The following is a 17,723-nucleotide window of genomic DNA, read 5'->3' as shown; positions in this document are numbered from 1 at the left end:
TAGGGGTTGCACCGACTAATCGACTAGTCGACTTCAATGCTCTGCCATGACGCTTTAAGCTTGATGTCGACTAGTCGCTGGTCCTATAGAGGGCGCAACAGGATAAGAAATCTTTGAAGGACTTCCACATTTACGCTCCGTTTCCAAACAGTTCAAATGACAAATAAATGCATACTCTGAAAGCGCTCCACAAAACATGTGTGATTATATTACTGGATGCTTGAAATTGAACGGGAGAATGCACGTTTTAAACAGCTTATTGTACAGGTAAGTTAATCGCTGTTCTAATCTAATGCGCTGCTGCACTGTAACGCACACACATAGGCTACAGACAGTAGCACGTACATCACACACACAGAATCATTCAGCGCGGAAATGTATTGTCAACACTGTTCTGTGATTTCTCAATAAAATAGCTTAGAAACGAAAAGGTTCAAGCATATATTTATTAATAACTAAATTCCACAGCTTCACTACTAGTAGAGAGACGCTGCCAGGTAGAATTAATTCACACACGCAATTGCTCTCACTAATGCATTCATATTAATGTAATCTTTACTGTGCTACTTTATCTGTATCTGATTTAGAATGAGCAGAAATCTGTGAGAAATATAACGACCTAAAGACAAAAGAACTGATAAAAAAGCTGTTACAGGAGCAACAGCCATGTGGGCAGCGCTGTGTCATATGCCATTGCTGTGCACAAGGTGTTTATCACAGCTCCAGACTTATTTGTTCATTAATGACGTCATCAGCGACTAGTCGAATTCGACTCGACTTTCATCACATAAAAGTCGACTTCAAAAAATCAGAAGTCGTTCAACCCCTAGTGTCTGAAAGTGAACCTGAATCTTGTGTGTGACAGTACATGGCAGTGTACAGTTCTGTAAATGACAACCGGTTCTAGGTAGAAGCATTTCCACTAAAAAAACCTTTTAGAAGCAAGGGCTTCTGGGTATTTTTAAAGAGTTCTTAGAAGCCTCACAAATGGATCTTACATATTAGACCTTGTTGTGTTCAAGTTAAATAATGCACGTATGCCAACTTGACATAAATGCATAAAAACAAGTCCAGAGATGTGTTTTGTGTCATTTTAATGTCATCATGTTTCTGATTAATGTGTACTAAATGAGCAGTACAGGTTTCAACATGTTGTAAAAGCAAACAGTTTAGTTCCCCTGTTTGTTCTCTTGCTTTAAGTTCACATCCATCCACATTTGTTTGACTTCCTTGTAGCGATCTGTCTGTATTTCAGTATTTGTGCTGGCTTTGTTATTAAAACTAATATTTTACATTTAACTTGCACTTACATTGAAATAGCAGATGTCTTTGTCGATAGTCAAGACAATATTAGGCTCATTCTCTTATAAATGTATTAATAATAATTATTATTATTAGGCCCATTATAATTCGGCTATTATTATCAAATTGTCCCGCTTTTTTATTCAGCACTGTATTTCACACGCACGCACGCATTCTATTGCCCTACACCAACCCTACCCCTTACAGGACACTTTCTGCATTTTTAGATTTTCAAAAAACTTAATTCTGTATGATTTATAAGCTTTTGTACCCGTGGGTCTTTTTGTACAATTTAGGTCCCCACCGTGACACGAGTCCCCATGAGTCTGTGTGTAGTCAGGTTTAAGTCTCCACCAGGATATATAAACCAGTACACTCACTCACACACACAAGCACACACACACAAATGAGGAGCCTGTAGTCGGTGAAGGAGTCTCCAACCACAAACACAGACACATATCGTCTGCTGATATAAGGTATTTCGTTGCACTTTAACAAGTAATCTGAACGGCCTATACATGTGCAATTTTAACCGAGCCCTCACTAACGGAGTTTAATGCCACAGTTATGTTAGAATGCATCTCACTCTTGTTTCTGTGGCGGCACGTCATGGGGCGCGCGGTCCGGAGCGCTGTACGACTGATGTATCCATTTAAATTTACTCCAAATATATGAACTTACCTGTTTTAAATACTTTATATTTAACATGTTCGTTTATGTCCAATATTTAGTGTTAAACTGTTGGTCTTTAAAATAAATCTACTTTTGATTTTCACCATTGACTGATTTTGCAGACCAGACTGATAACTTCCATGCGTCGATGCAGCAAACTTGTTACAGGACGCGCGGTCCTAATAGCGGTGCATGACTGTTGTATCCGAATATATATGAAATAGCGGTTTTAAATATTTTTGTATTTAACATGTTAGTTTATCAGTATGTTTGAAAGTATATTATTTAGATTCGTTGTGCTTCCATAGGCTCCGAATCATTCAGCGCGGAAATGTATTGTCAACACTGTTCTGTGATTTCTCAATAAAATAGCTTAGAAACGAAAAGGTTCAAGCATATATTTATTAATAACTAAATTCCACAGCTTCACTACTAGTAGAGAGACGCTGCCAGGTAGAATTAATTCACACACGCAATTGCTCTCACTAATGCATTCATATTAATGTAATCTTTACTGTGCTACTTTATCTGTATCTGATTTAGAATGAGCAGAAATCTGTGAGAAATATAACGACCTAAAGACAAAAGAACTGATAAAAAAGCTGTTACAGGAGCAACAGCCATGTGGGCAGCGCTGTGTCATATGCCATTGCTGTGCACAAGGTGTTTATCACAGCTCCAGACTTATTTGTTCATTAATGACGTCATCAGCGACTAGTCGAATTCGACTCGACTTTCATCACATAAAAGTCGACTTCAAAAAATCAGAAGTCGTTCAACCCCTAGTGTCTGAAAGTGAACCTGAATCTTGTGTGTGACAGTACATGGCAGTGTACAGTTCTGTAAATGACAACCGGTTCTAGGTAGAAGCATTTCCACTAAAAAAACCTTTTAGAAGCAAGGGCTTCTGGGTATTTTTAAAGAGTTCTTAGAAGCCTCACAAATGGATCTTACATATTAGACCTTGTTGTGTTCAAGTTAAATAATGCACGTATGCCAACTTGACATAAATGCATAAAAACAAGTCCAGAGATGTGTTTTGTGTCATTTTAATGTCATCATGTTTCTGATTAATGTGTACTAAATGAGCATTACAGGTTTCAACATGTTGTAAAAGCAAACAGTTTAGTTCCCCTGTTTGTTCTCTTGCTTTAAGTTCACATCCATCCACATTTGTTTGACTTCCTTGTAGCGATCTGTCTGTATTTCAGTATTTGTGCTGGCTTTGTTATTAAAACTAATATTTTACATTTAACTTGCACTTACATTGAAATAGCAGATGTCTTTGTCGATAGTCAAGACAATATTAGGCTCATTCTCTTATAAATGTATTAATAATAATTATTATTATTAGGCCCATTATAATTCGGCTATTATTATCAAATTGTCCCGCTTTTTTATTCAGCACTGTATTTCACACGCACGCACGCATTCTATTGCCCTACACCAACCCTACCCCTTACAGGACACTTTCTGCATTTTTAGATTTTCAAAAAACTTAATTCTGTATGATTTATAAGCTTTTGTACCCGTGGGTCTTTTTGTACAATTTAGGTCCCCACCGTGACACGAGTCCCCATGAGTCTGTGTGTAGTCAGGTTTAAGTCTCCACCAGGATATATAAACCAGTACACTCACTCACACACACAAGCACACACACACAAATGAGGAGCCTGTAGTCGGTGAAGGAGTCTCCAACCACAAACACAGACACATATCGTCTGCTGATATAAGGTATTTCGTTGCACTTTAACAAGTAATCTGAACGGCCTATACATGTGCAATTTTAACCGAGCCCTCACTAACGGAGTTTAATGCCACAGTTATGTTAGAATGCATCTCACTCTTGTTTCTGTGGCGGCACGTCATGGGGCGCGCGGTCCGGAGCGCTGTACGACTGATGTATCCATTTAAATTTACTCCAAATATATGAACTTACCTGTTTTAAATACTTTATATTTAACATGTTCGTTTATGTCCAATATTTAGTGTTAAACTGTTGGTCTTTAAAATAAATCTACTTTTGATTTTCACCATTGACTGATTTTGCAGACCAGACTGATAACTTCCATGCGTCGATGCAGCAAACTTGTTACAGGACGCGCGGTCCTAATAGCGGTGCATGACTGTTGTATCCGAATATATATGAAATAGCGGTTTTAAATATTTTTGTATTTAACATGTTAGTTTATCAGTATGTTTGAAAGTATATTATTTAGATTCGTTGTGCTTCCATAGGCTCCCTCTCTGACAAGTACAGAGTCTCTCTCTTGCCCCCACCCACCCATGCACGATAATATCATCTATCGGCGATCTCACGGACTGGCGATATGACGATTTGAGAAATGACCATTTCGCCCAACACTATATGGCATGTTATGATTTGCAATTGCTATTTTTTTAATCAAGCTCAGGTAATCCACATCTGTCATAAAAAGTGTCCTGATAAACTAATATAATGACTAGACCATTTAGTTGGCTGGTATTTAGCCATTCTGAGATTATTGGCTCTGGCCACTGAAATCCTATATTGGCTGACTACTACAAAGATGTAAATCATGGGGGAAAATGTGTCAAAATGCTTTAAATTACAGTTTTATATCTAATGTTTAATGCAATGACACATTTAAAAATGCTCCAAACAATATCTTCTATTTAGAACTGTTTTTATTTACACGAACGTATACACATGTAACTATAATTAGGCCAAGAACGTCATGTAAGCTCTCATGTGAAGTTAAATCCTCTCAAAAATAAATCTTCTAGGTAGAATATGGTAGTGGTATCTACATCTAGAAGTATTTTAAAGGCTGTTTTTACACTTGGATTGAATCTTTGGTCCAAACTACAGATTAACAAATCAAATTCATAGGCTCCTCTGGGATTAAATGTTTACCAGCCCAAATTGTTAACCATTAAGCTACCAAAACCCATTCATTAATGTATGCATCTGGCTCCACTACAAATATGTTTTTGTCAGTTTCATTAATACAAACAGTGGAGAGAAATGTGGGAACTGTCTTCAGTTTGAAACATTACCTGTTTTACTTCTATGGCTCTGAGTTATGGAGCACACATGCTAAAACGTGTGTTATCTGTTACTTTTAGATGTTTCTAAGACTTTTATACAAGACTTATATACCTTGGTCGGAGTCAGATTTGTCTGAAGAGATGGTGGAGCCCATGCTGTCCATGCGAGTGCGCTCCACACCCAGCTGCTCCAGGCGTCTGCGCAGGTGCCTTCGTTCTCTTTGCAGCTGGTCTATAGTGTGCTGGGCCTTTCTCTCGCTATCCTCCAACCTCTGCAAAGACACAGACATGTTTAAAGTCTTATTAGAAAATGCATAGTGCTGCTTCTACAATCTGATTGGATGCACCACATTCAAAGCCGCTATAAAATAAGTAGTGCCTAACAACACCACTTAACTGTGGTAAAATCACAGTAACTACCTCTTGTGACTTACTGCTTTAATATCAGATCACTGCATTTTGGTCTTCTGAGAATCTTCTAATGTTTTCATGCCACCAAACAATATTACCCACCAATGGGATGTTGGCACATACCTTGATGTGATCCTTAGCCCTCATAAGTAGGCTGAGGGTTGTGTGCCTGTTTGAGTCTGGTCCTAAGGGCACGAGGGATTTCAAGCGTTCCAAACACAGTCGTAAATGTGCCCTCCTGGGTTGGTGACGTGAGGAAAAGAAAGACAGAGAGTGAGTCATAAAAGCAATTCATCTACAACATTTTCAATTAGCAGTAGCAACAACATGAACCATAAAAATAAGGAGAATGCGACTACGATCTGCAAAGTTAACACATTTTAGTTTGTTCCTCTCATAAAGGTGGATTAAGAATTCAAAAGACTTGAAGTATAATGCATGAGTCATATCGAGTAGTTTTATCATACTTTTATGGTGCTTGTGTGACATTTTTTTAAGCTTTAAAGCTCTTTATAATTGCAAGGGGGAAAACCGAGCACAAACAAGCTAATACTTCAAATATGATCCTTTTTCTATTACACAGAAGAAAAAGTAATGAGATTTGGACCTAAATGATTTTTGGATAAACAACTTTTTAATAATATGAAATGCTAAGCATGCCAATTAAAACAAAGCCCATGAATGTAGTAAAAAAAAACCTGTAAAATACATCAAGACATTATCCTTCTGACATTCACATCTAATGGTATGAATCTAACAAATAAATGTTATTCAAATAAGGATCGTTAAATTGATTCTCCAAACGCTACTCTAGCTTCCTCCATTTCTTGTGCGTGCCAGCGGGATTCACAGCTGTTGGGGTGTGGTGATGATAGGTGCCAGCAGCCACATGACCTGTTACGCAACCTGTCAGAAACTGCAGACTGCTTTGCTTTGCTGCTGTATTTCTACGGAGGCATGGGTCACAACCCAGCTATTTTACTGCTGCTTCTCAGCGGCTGAGTATGAACGTCTGTGTTAGCAATGCGTGTTCTGCCAACAGATAAGTGTGTGCTTGTTGGCTGTGGGCAGCTCTTTGTAAGCTACTATAGTTAATCATGTATTAATTTAAATATAGAGAATATAACAAGAGGATGTCAAATGAAAGGAGTCATTTTGCCATATGCAAATGATGGGCAGACCATGCAAATTGGGAGATCATAAACACAGAACTGCTGTGAAAACTAAACTAAAATACTATTCCGACCTTATAGAAAGAAGATTTAAAACGTACAAATAACAATTATTCCAGTTGTACTAAAACAGCTATAATGTGGAAAAAAATGCTTCACTTTGCGACTGTACTGCTGCAAAAAAAAAGGTAAAAATATTTCAAATAATATACTAATTATAAATTTTTATTTATAAAAATTATTATCTTAAAAATAAAAAAATTGAAAAATGAATGTTTAAAACAGATTTATACTTCTTGGTTTTATATAAACAGGTATATACAGTAAAACCAAAATTTATTCAGTCACCTCCAACATTTCACACATTATCACAGTTTATTCGCTATAGTTTGGAAAATGGTAATAAAATATGAGTTAAACTGTGTCAGAACAAATTAATCTTGATAATGTCTGATAACACTTAAGCAAAACATGGTCAGTTCAAAGTGTCTGAATAATTTTTGCCCCAAATTTTTATCAACTTTACTGATAGTCCACTGTATGAAGAATTTTTAGGTATAATATGCCACAGTTTACTTTATTTTGCTATCCTCACTTACATAAATGAACTATAGTGTCCTGCACCCACTAGTAAAAACATATAAAAAATGATATCTGGTGTCTGAATAATTTTTGGTTTGACTACATATATATATATATATATATATATATATATATATATATACACACACACACACACACACGCAAATAAGGAAATGTACAATTGCATTAAAATGACATTGAGGCCAACTGTATTTTTTCATGAATGTTGCTGCTGCAGTTCAAGGCTAGTTTAAAGCAAATCATTAAAATGAATGTGCAAACACAGGTAATAGAGAGCAATACCTTACTGCTAAAGGACAGGTTGTGTGTACACCTGCCTCTCCAGTGAGACACGTACACATAAACGTTCACTGAAGAACACACCCAGACAAAGGGTAATGTTTGCACCACTGCTCGTCACTTTCATATAGAGTCCGAAGGTTGGGAATACTATTACATAACTTCAAAATCCGCCACCAAAGTGGTGACATAACCTAAGTGGCCTGGTGTTTGTTAAGCAAATACAGACTGCGTGTGCCATCCGACATGTACACGCAAAGAGTGTTGCTGTCACAGGGTCAGTCACAGTGCGCTCAGATTTGTTTCGTTTTCTCATCTGCTTTCTCTCCTCATACAATTTTGTTCAAAAGTTTAGAGTCGGTAAGATTTCTTTTATTAAGCAAGGATATATTAAATTGATCAAAAGGGACATTTAAAATGTTTAAAATGATTTCTATTTCAAATAAATGCTGTTCTTTTGAACTTTCTATTAATTAAAGGAATAGTTCATCCAAACCTGAAAATTTGCAAAAGATGTACTCATCCTCAGGCCATCCAAAATGTAGATGAGTTTATTTTTCCATTATTTCATCAAATTCAGCATTACTGTATATCATTAGCTCACAAAATATCACAATAATCCACAAGTGCCTCACATGATTCCAGTTGATCAATTAACATCTTGTGAAGCGAAAAGCTGTTTGTAAGAAGCAAATCTATCATTTACCAGGGTTTTAACTTTAAACCATTGCTTCTGGCCAAAATACCAGTCCTTAATCCATAATAACGGTTCCTCCAGTGAAAAAGTTCATCCCCTTATCCTCTCACATCAAAATCCACCGACATATTTGTTTATAACTGTTTTGGGCTGTTTTTGCTTATAAACTGTGCTTGATCTGTGCATATTTCTCTTCTCATTCAGACGAGATGAACTTTAAACCATTGCTTCTGGCCAAAATACCAGTCCTTAATCCATAATAACGGTTCCTCCAGTGAAAAAGTTCATCCCCTTATCCTCTCACATCAAAATCCACCGACATATTTGTTTATAACTGTTTTTGCTTATAAACTGTGCTTGATCTGTGCATATTTCTCTTCTCATTCAGACGAGATGAGTTTTCACTGGAGAAAGCAAAATTATGAATAGAAGTTGCATATTTTAGCTGGAAGCAATGGTTTAAAGTTAAAAGGTCTTGATGGATTGGTTTCTTACAAACACAGAGCTTTTTGCTTAACAAGATGTTAACTGATGGACTGGAGTGGTGTGAATTACTTGTGGATTATTGTGATGTTTTTATCAGCTGTTTGGACACTCATTCTGACGGCACCCATTCACTGCAGAGGATCCATTAGTGAGCAAGTGATGTAAAGCTAAATTTCTCCAAATCTCCAATTTCTCCATCTACATCTTGGATGGCCTGAGGGGGAGTAAATTTTCAGCAATTTTTCATTTTTGGGTGAACTAATCCTGTTAAGAATCATGAAAAAAGGTCACAGTTTCATAGATGAAATTGTAATACTCCTGTTTTTACTGTATTTTTAACCCTTTGAGGTCGGCAAACGGGCCCGTATGTTCAGTGGCATTTTTTCCTGATAACGCTGAAAATAACTTAAATTGGAGGATAGCATTTCTAACAAGTAATTTTTTTATTACTGGCAATAGTTATTGTGTTATTGTGACACAACTTGCACACATTTTACTAGTGTTTCCCAAATTATAATTCCTGACTAAAATGTAAGAAATCAAGTGAAACATTCTGAAATGTTTCCATTCGTTACATCTGAATGTCGTACAACACAAGGATGTTTTTAAATGTTCTATAAAATATAAAACAATACTATATAAAAGAAATACAACTGTTTAGACTGTAACACTATGAATGTTAGCGTCTTAAGAATGTTTAGACCAGGGTTCCTCAAATCTTGCACTGGAGGACCAACGAGCTGTTTAGCTCCAACCCTGATCAAACTCACCTGCCTGTGATTTCGAATGATCCTGAAGACATTGATTAGCATGCTCAGGCGTGTTTGATAAGGGTTAGAGCTAAACTCTGCAGGGAAGTGGATCTCGTGGGCCAGCTTTGAGGATCCCTGGTTTAGACCAGTGGTTCCCAACCCTGGTCCTGGAGGCACCCCAACACTGCACGTTTAGCATGTCTCCTTAATCAAACACACCTGATTCAGGTCATCAGCTCATTAGTAGAGACTCCAAACCTGAAACTGGTGTGTCAGAGAAAGGAGACATGCAAAATGTGCAGTGTTGGGGTGCCTCCAGGACCAGGGTTGTAATAATATAGTTGCTCCTGATATCACCATGCTAACAGATGTTTTTTTTTGGTGACCAGATACCTTGAAGACTTCACTTCAAACTGTTTTTCTCTGAGAGTGCTGTACCAATATCAGATGTTCAACTACACTGGGCTGATGTTCTACATCAGATTGGTAAAATAAGCTCCATGACTACCGATGATGGAGCTGTTTTTTATTGAATCCATGGAAAGAAGCTGCAAACACTTTGGAAATACCAGGTATGGTTTGGTTTACTTGTTTCAACAGTTGAACAGGATCTGTTTCAGGAATGGCACAAAGGTGTGTGACTGTTCAAGTCTCTGTGTTTAGATCAGTGTGCTCAATGTGTCTTTGACCTTCATTATGTATATTTTGATTATACTGTGTTGTAAATAAAATACAAATAATCAAAAACCCCATTATTTTAATCCTCTCACATTCTTTCTTACCTGCCTCACAGTCACTCTGATGGGCCATTAGGGGAGGGCCCTTTGTCTTTCAGGTGCCTATCACATAATTATTCATGGCCATTGTCACTCCCTCGCATTCGACCTTTCTAACACAAAAGATGTCTTAAAGTTAAATCAATATATATATAGATTTTTTTTGTGAATGAGAAGGTAGGATGATTTTTCACTAACCACACCAACCTTATTTTCAGCAAACCTTATTTGCTCAGAAATACAAACATGTACATACATACTGCTTACATATTCTTGTAGCACAGTTTGTGCTGAATACAGTGTAATCAGTCTTTAGCCATTAATATGTTTTTAAGATACTGAAAAAATGTCAGTGCATGTCAAAACTTCTCCAGCCTTACTGGAGACTTGGTGAGCAAAGAGACTTCTTTTAAAAACATTAAAAAAATTACACTGACCCCAAACTTTAGAATGGTAGTGTATATGGAAAAAGCTTATTCCCAGTCAGGAGTCACGACATGCCATGTCTCTACAAAAAAGACCACCCCAGTTCTGTAGGACACTGTGTATCTGTTCAACCATGATCCTTTAATCAGGTCACCCTCTCTTTATTTGAGCAATATGACTTTTAGCATAAATCACCATCCTCTACCAGCCTTTGACATCTGACCTCTAAGTAATTGTCTTAACCCCACTGGTGAACTGTACACGCCATGTGTATGTGTGGCGACCTGGAGCTCTGGTTACACATCTAAAACCTCTCAAGACAAACAGGCCATGGGTATGCAAAGTCCAACTTGAGAACAAACACATCGCCTCGAAGGCAAACCTAACCTGTGGTTCTGATAGAGATGGTGTGTGTCTGCTTGCTATTGTGGCTGCTGTTGACAGAACGAACACAGCAGCTGTTTGCGTATTCTCAATGGCAACTATAAAAAAAAAAAACAGCCTTTCGCTCTGCCTATAGGATGAGCGTGTATGACATGTGGCCCATAATTGGTGCAGGGTGAAAATGCATGGCATGTGTGACATTGAGGCCACTGGGACAGTTTCACATGATACAGGTGTGTGACATTTTACATGACACTGATTCACCCCAAAAGCTGGATTTCTGGTACCGGTACTTATAAAACTTGACAAAGAACTCAGTGCAGTATATATATATATATATATATATATGACTATTATCATGATAGAAATTGTTATTGTAGAAAAAAAAACAAACTCCAATCATGAAATAAGGTTTTGGTCATAGTTCCCACCCCTAGCTCATGCTCTCTTATCCTTTTAGCTTATTCAGTTACTTTTCCTGTTGGTTTATGTTTTTGTCTTGGTATTGATTCAGTAGTAGTAGTATCGAGATATTTTAGTCAGGTATCGTATCAAAATCAAAATTTTGGCATCGTGACAACATTATCCCTAAACAATAAATTCCTCTAACAAATAGAGTTACAGTAAAGAAGTCATTAGGGAAATTATATATCATACTATTTAACCAAAATTATTTTGGTACACTACTACTCAAAAGTCTGGGGTTGGTAAGATTTTTCAGTGTTTTTGAAAGAAGTCACTTAAGCTAACCAAGGCTGCATTATTTGCCCAAAAAATAGAGTAAAAACTGTAACATTGTGAAATATGATTACAATTTAAAATAACCCTTTTCTATTTTAATAAATATTTAAAATGTAATTTATTCATGTGATAAATTTATCCATGTCATTACTCCAGTCTTCGGTGTCACATGATCCTTCAGAAATCATTCTAATATGCTGATTTGCTGCTCAAGAAACATTTCTTATTATTACCTATGTTGAAAACAGTTGAGCTACTTAATATTTTTGTGAAAACTGTTTTCAGTATTCTTTGATGAAAAACAAAAGAACAGCATCTTTAGAAATCATTATAAATGTCTTTGTCACTTTTGATCAATTTAACGCATCCTTGCTAAATTAAAGAATTAAATTCTTTAAAAAATAAAGATCTGATCCCAAACTTTTGAATGGTAGTGTAGATCTGCTAACCAATCATTCGACTTGAAAGTCGAACAATGATGTAACTGATTTTTACAACATAACCAGTCCACAAGTATTCATAGCTAGTTATTCCTTAATTGTAGAGAACATATTTCAACAAAACATACAGTTCAGCTTATTTACAACATCATAAACTGGCTTTGATGTAATGACTAATGACAACTAAATTCATAGTAAATAATTCACACAAATTACATAAATATAAAATAAAATGTACATAAAATAAAAATCTCTACCAAGTAAAAGAGAGAGTGAGAATGAGTCAGATTCATACTCCCATCGTCCACATAAGCACTACCTTCTAGGCCATAGTACTACACTTGTTATTTTTTTTTAACCAAAGAGGTTCACGACCACATGAATCATTACTACACAGCCGTGCTGGTCTCACATCAGACATGTTGCCCATTTATTCAAATCTGCATCACAAATGCACTCCCACTCAAGTAGCTTTATGAATATCAGCCCTGGACTCCATTTTGAAACAAAAGCAGAGACATGGTCTCGCTTTCCTTCTTTGGCTGGATTTTTTTCTAAACGAGATGAAAGCTGCTCTTCAGAAATGAACAGCGGATCAGTTGTCCGGAGCACTGTGACCTCAGAGCTTTGCACAAGTTTGGTCTGATGTACACAGAATGAGACACGCTTTGCCAAGTACGAATGGGAGTGTAGTGCGACTTAAGCTGAATGCATTGTTAGGAGTTTAAAAGTCAAAGTCCAGACACCCTGGTTTTGCTCACTGCTAAGCCTGACAGCATGTATTATTCAGCGCCTTCGGCAAGCTGAGCTCAGTGTGCGTGTTACCCAAACCATAGAGTGCTGGTGACAGAGACATTAAGCCTGGTTCATTAGCGAGATCTTTCTCATTGGAAATTTCAGGTCACCCATTTATTGAAGGTTTATCTCTAGGTCAAAGCTGAATGGATACATCATCTGATTGACTGGCCTTAATACTTATCTCTAAGCATTATCTGGGTGCTAGTGAAAAAGGCTCAAAAAATACTAAAACTAGCCATTTGGTCACACTCCCTGGTTGTTTAGCTTTCAATTACAGAAGTTTAATCTTAATCTAATCAGTAAGGATGTAATGAGGTATAATCCTGCAAGTTTACAGATAAGAACTATTGACTGTGACAATGCCATGAAGGTTATATGGACATACCTGTTCTTCTCCATTTCGTTGTGTGTAGACCTGCAGAGACAGAAAGACAGATGTTAGGAATCACTGTGCTTATTCTTTTTTATCTACACTAACATTTAGCACTTAGCAGATGCTTTTATCCAAAGCAACATATATCGGATTGGGAATTCCTTGGGAATCAAATCCATGATCTCTGCGTTGCTAGCTCCATGCTTTACTGTTTGAGTTAGAGGAATGCACACTAAAGGGATAGACATTAATGACATGATTTATTTACCCTCATGCCACTCCAAACAATAGGGCCGTGCGATATTGAAGAAAAATGCGATATGAGATACCTTGTTAAAAAATGCGATATTCAATATGCGATACGATATTGCTTAAAGTGTGTAAAATCAATTTCAATTATATTTAAAAATGAAAATTATATAACCCATTTGTTTCACATTCTTTCTTGGAAAAGAAAGAATCACTACAACTTCTGAAAGTGACCAGCAATGTTATAGCATTACATAAAAAGTAATGTCACAATTTAGAAAATGTCATTTTAACATCATGTGAACATACAGACAAGAAAAATTAATGACACTAATTTTATATCATTGTAACTTTGCTTTCCATACACTTTAAGTACTTCTTCACATACCACAGCAAAAACTATAGTCTGAGAAAGTTCAAACATGATTAAAGGCAAGTGAACAGTCAGTAAAAAAAAAAGAAAGAAAAAGAAAAAAATTAAATTTACAAGCATAGATAAAATAAACAGTAGTATTCAGATACAGACATTTAACAATTAAGTGTAAAATAACACTGCATAGTGTTCACTGTATGAATTAAATTTAGATTAATCTTTGTTATAGCTGTTTTGTTGTTTGATTAACATTAGTGACATATTCAGCAGCACGTATTTATAGGCTGCTGTCTCTTTAAATCCGACTGCACGGACCCAGTATAATGATGCACATCCGATTTCTTTCTCAGCTGTTTACATTCATCGTTAACGAGAATGATCGTCGAGACGGGTACTATTGACATAATTCTGTGTGTATGTGTCTATACAGAAGGAGGAAATGCGAAAGACGAATCAACTCGGTCTGAAACGTGTCTCTGTCTGTGTGTGTGTGTGTGTGCGCGCTTTGCACGTGTGCGGCAGAACGGAACATATGCTGTGCGTGCACTTCAGGTGCGAGTCTGACAGCAAGACGAGACGGCAAAGAGTTGTTTTCTGCAACTTATTGCACTTAACTCTTTTTAACGTCAAGCAATTCTCTGCTATATGCGTCGAACTAAAACTTTGACCTTTTGCAACATTTTGATTTAAGTAGCCTATTATTAAAATGATTCAGATATCGCACGCCCTTGCGATATTTACATTGGCGATATTTCGATATATCGTGCAGCCCTACCAAACAAGTATGAATTTATTTCTTCTATTGAACAAAGACAGAAATTTTGAAAAATGCTGCCACTAACCACTTTCGGATCCCATTGACTTCCATAGTATTTTTGTATATACTGTAGAAGTCAGTAGGACCCGAAACCTACAGAATGACAGAATTTTCATCTTTGGGTGGACTATACCTTTTAATAATGTTGCATCAGTATTATCCTAACCCTATTGCTTAAATTTAGTCTAAATCTAAGTGATCAGGCTTGTAATTTTCACCTGGTGGATGATAAAACAGGTGCGAGAGGCTCTTTTGATGTGGACCAACTATATAGCAACTACTTTAAACACTCAAGCAACCATGCTGAAATAACCTGGCAGACACCCACAACACCCTAGCATCATAGTTTACATTTTCTATGGAAAAATGTTAAAATCTATTTTTTACGTTCTTTATTTTAACAAGGAAGTGAGAGAGGAAACAGGAAATGAAAGCAAGAGGGAATGTGATTGACCCAGAACACCCCAGGAACCACATTAGCAACATGCTAAAAATGCACTCAGAACACCTTAGCAACTAAATAGCAATGAATTTCACATTTACCTTATTTCATTTGGTTTTCTAAAAACTGGTCAGAAATCACTAGATTAATTGCAATCATTTAATTCTACTGACAGCACTAGTTTTTAACCAACTAACTAAAAAATCTTTTTAAATTAGTTAAAAAATATTACAATAATTTTAAAGTAAGAATTTATTATATATATATATATATATATATATATATATATATACATACACACACATCATATATAAGTGTTTACTCATACATTGTCAACTACCAAAAAGCAAATATTTTACAAATAATATTTCACAATTTACTATTTCTTAGCGTAATTTAACAAAATGACAATTCAGAAGCCAATTTCTACATTTTGGAGAAAAGTTTTTAAACATAAGAAATAACTCCACTTGCAAGGGGATCATTATATCTGGGCACTCTTGGCATCTAAACATTTAAAACCCCCTGAACTAATCAACAGGCCTCCATGTTCTTAGGATTGAAAGGCACAAAGAGACTGTCCTGTGCTCACTGCTGATTTGAATGTTCAATACAAAGGTGAACTGGTGTCCCTGTGTGTGTGTGTGTGCGCACGCACGCGTGGTGTACAGGTACAAACTCCAAAACGGCAGAGGGATTTTAAGGGCCAGTGGGCTTGTTTAGTGGATGCAGGAGTTCCCAAAATGCTAATTGCTCATTTGCAAATGTACCCTGTCCTCTCTGTGTGCCTCTCTCTTGCTACGTTCACAAAATACATAGAGGCCCTTGGCCCTGCTTAGCAACAGTAACTAGAAACACAAGCCTGAGACACAAGATGGCGGTGGGGGGTGAATGAAGGTTCACTTCAGAGAGGCCATTTCTAGATCAACAGAGAAGTGAAAGAGAAGCAAAGCAGATATCATGACACAATTATCATATTCAGCACACAAGAACGCCACCACAAAGTAATAACAACCATTGGGAGGATGTTTTCTGTTGAAAATGTGAATATTGACTGGAGAATTTTGATTGCTTATATTTTATGTACTGCTAAAAAAGGATCAAACTAGCCCGAAAATATAAGGCGGCAGGTTTATGCAACCAAACCACATTTTATTCTCTGTGGCACCATGAGAATGATCAAATACACCAATTAAGCTTTACTTACACAACTGATGCACAGTTTTTGCTTTCAATTTACTGTATTCTTACTAAAAAAAAAGTTCCCTTTGTTGGGAAGTGAAAAAGAGAAAAACACACTACTGTTTCTGAAAAAATTCTCTTATGTTCACGAAGGCTGCATTTATTTGATCAAAAATGCTGTAAAACAGTAATACTGTGAAATATTATTACAATTTTATAAAAAAATATTAAAGTAAAAATGAAATACATGAAATCAATGTTATTCCAACAAAAACCACTTGTAAATCACATAAATAATGATTTCCATAGTGAAAAGTTAAATCCAGGAAACGTGAAGGCAGTATTTCTACATGACAGTAACTCAACACTCTTGTCCAATCAAATCAGTGGACTGGAACAGTATATAAGGTGGATTTGCATAAATGTACCCATACACTCCCTAAAACTGTCCAAGAGATTACATGATGAGCACTTGAGCATGGGTCAGAACGTAGAACAGAGCAAACGGAAGACACTGTAAAGAGTACTGGGACTCGAAAGGGAAGCTTGGAAGGATCGTGTCATCTTCCTCACATTCATCCATCCTTCAAACTGACCTCATGACCCCCTTCTGCAGTAACCCTCACTCTAAAAATACTTCTGATGTCTGAGCAGAAGATATCTTCTCAAGTCAGCATCTCAAAATCCCTGTACCCCTTTAAAGGAGTAGTTCACTTCCAGAATAAAAATGTCCTGATCATTTACTCAGCCCCATGTCATCAAAGATGTTTGTGTCTTTCTGTCTTTAGTCGCAAAGAAATTAAGGTTTTTGAGGAAAACATTCCAGGATTTTTCTCAATAATGGACTTCAATGGTGGCCAAAGGACTGAAGGTCAAATTGCAGTTTCAATGCAGCTTTAAAGGGCTCTACACGATCCCAGCTGAGGAATAGGGGTCTTATCTAGCTAAACAATCAGTAATTTTCTAAAAAAACAACAACAACATTTATATACTTTTTAACCACAAATGCACATCTTGTAGTAGCTCCAACATGCACGTCTGCAAATTTACGCATTACTTAACACTAGAACTACCAAGGCAGTAATTTTGACCGTTCTTAAATTTTAAAATGTAATAACTTTGTAACCTAAATGTTACTAAATGTTTGTAATGTTTATAACCTAAATGTGTGTATATTTTATTAAAATGATAAAACACAAGAGTTCTGAGTATTTCTACCTTGAATGGCCAAAGCGGTCAAATTGACCGTTCGCATTACAGAAGGTGTATAATTTCTGCTTTTGCGACTTTTTTCCCCATGGTTGAAGATGCACGTCAC

At 36.5% G+C, this 17,723-nt stretch overlaps 1 protein-coding gene across 3 annotated transcripts in view; it reads right to left on the bottom strand.

Annotated features, from left to right (window-relative positions):
• The window catches only part of mxd1 (MAX dimerization protein 1), a 38,131-nt gene that overhangs the window by 8,710 nt on the left and 11,698 nt on the right, over positions 1–17,723 (bottom strand). For all 3 annotated transcript variants that reach the window (XM_016291240.1, XM_016291241.1, XM_016291242.1), the window contains 3 exons: positions 13,355–13,384; positions 5,539–5,653; positions 5,117–5,276 (listed from right to left, as the gene is read on the bottom strand). In XM_016291240.1, coding sequence (XP_016146726.1) covers positions 5,117–5,276; positions 5,539–5,653; positions 13,355–13,384 — 305 coding nt within the window. The remainder of the gene's footprint in view (positions 1–5,116; positions 5,277–5,538; positions 5,654–13,354; positions 13,385–17,723) is intronic.

This window comes from Sinocyclocheilus grahami, unplaced genomic scaffold (genome assembly GCF_001515645.1).
Source record: "Sinocyclocheilus grahami isolate Dianchi unplaced genomic scaffold, SAMN03320097.WGS_v1.1 scaffold269.1, whole genome shotgun sequence".
Classification (NCBI taxonomy): domain Eukaryota; kingdom Metazoa; phylum Chordata; class Actinopteri; order Cypriniformes; family Cyprinidae; genus Sinocyclocheilus; species Sinocyclocheilus grahami.
This window is presented reverse-complemented; position numbering and strand designations above follow the sequence as displayed.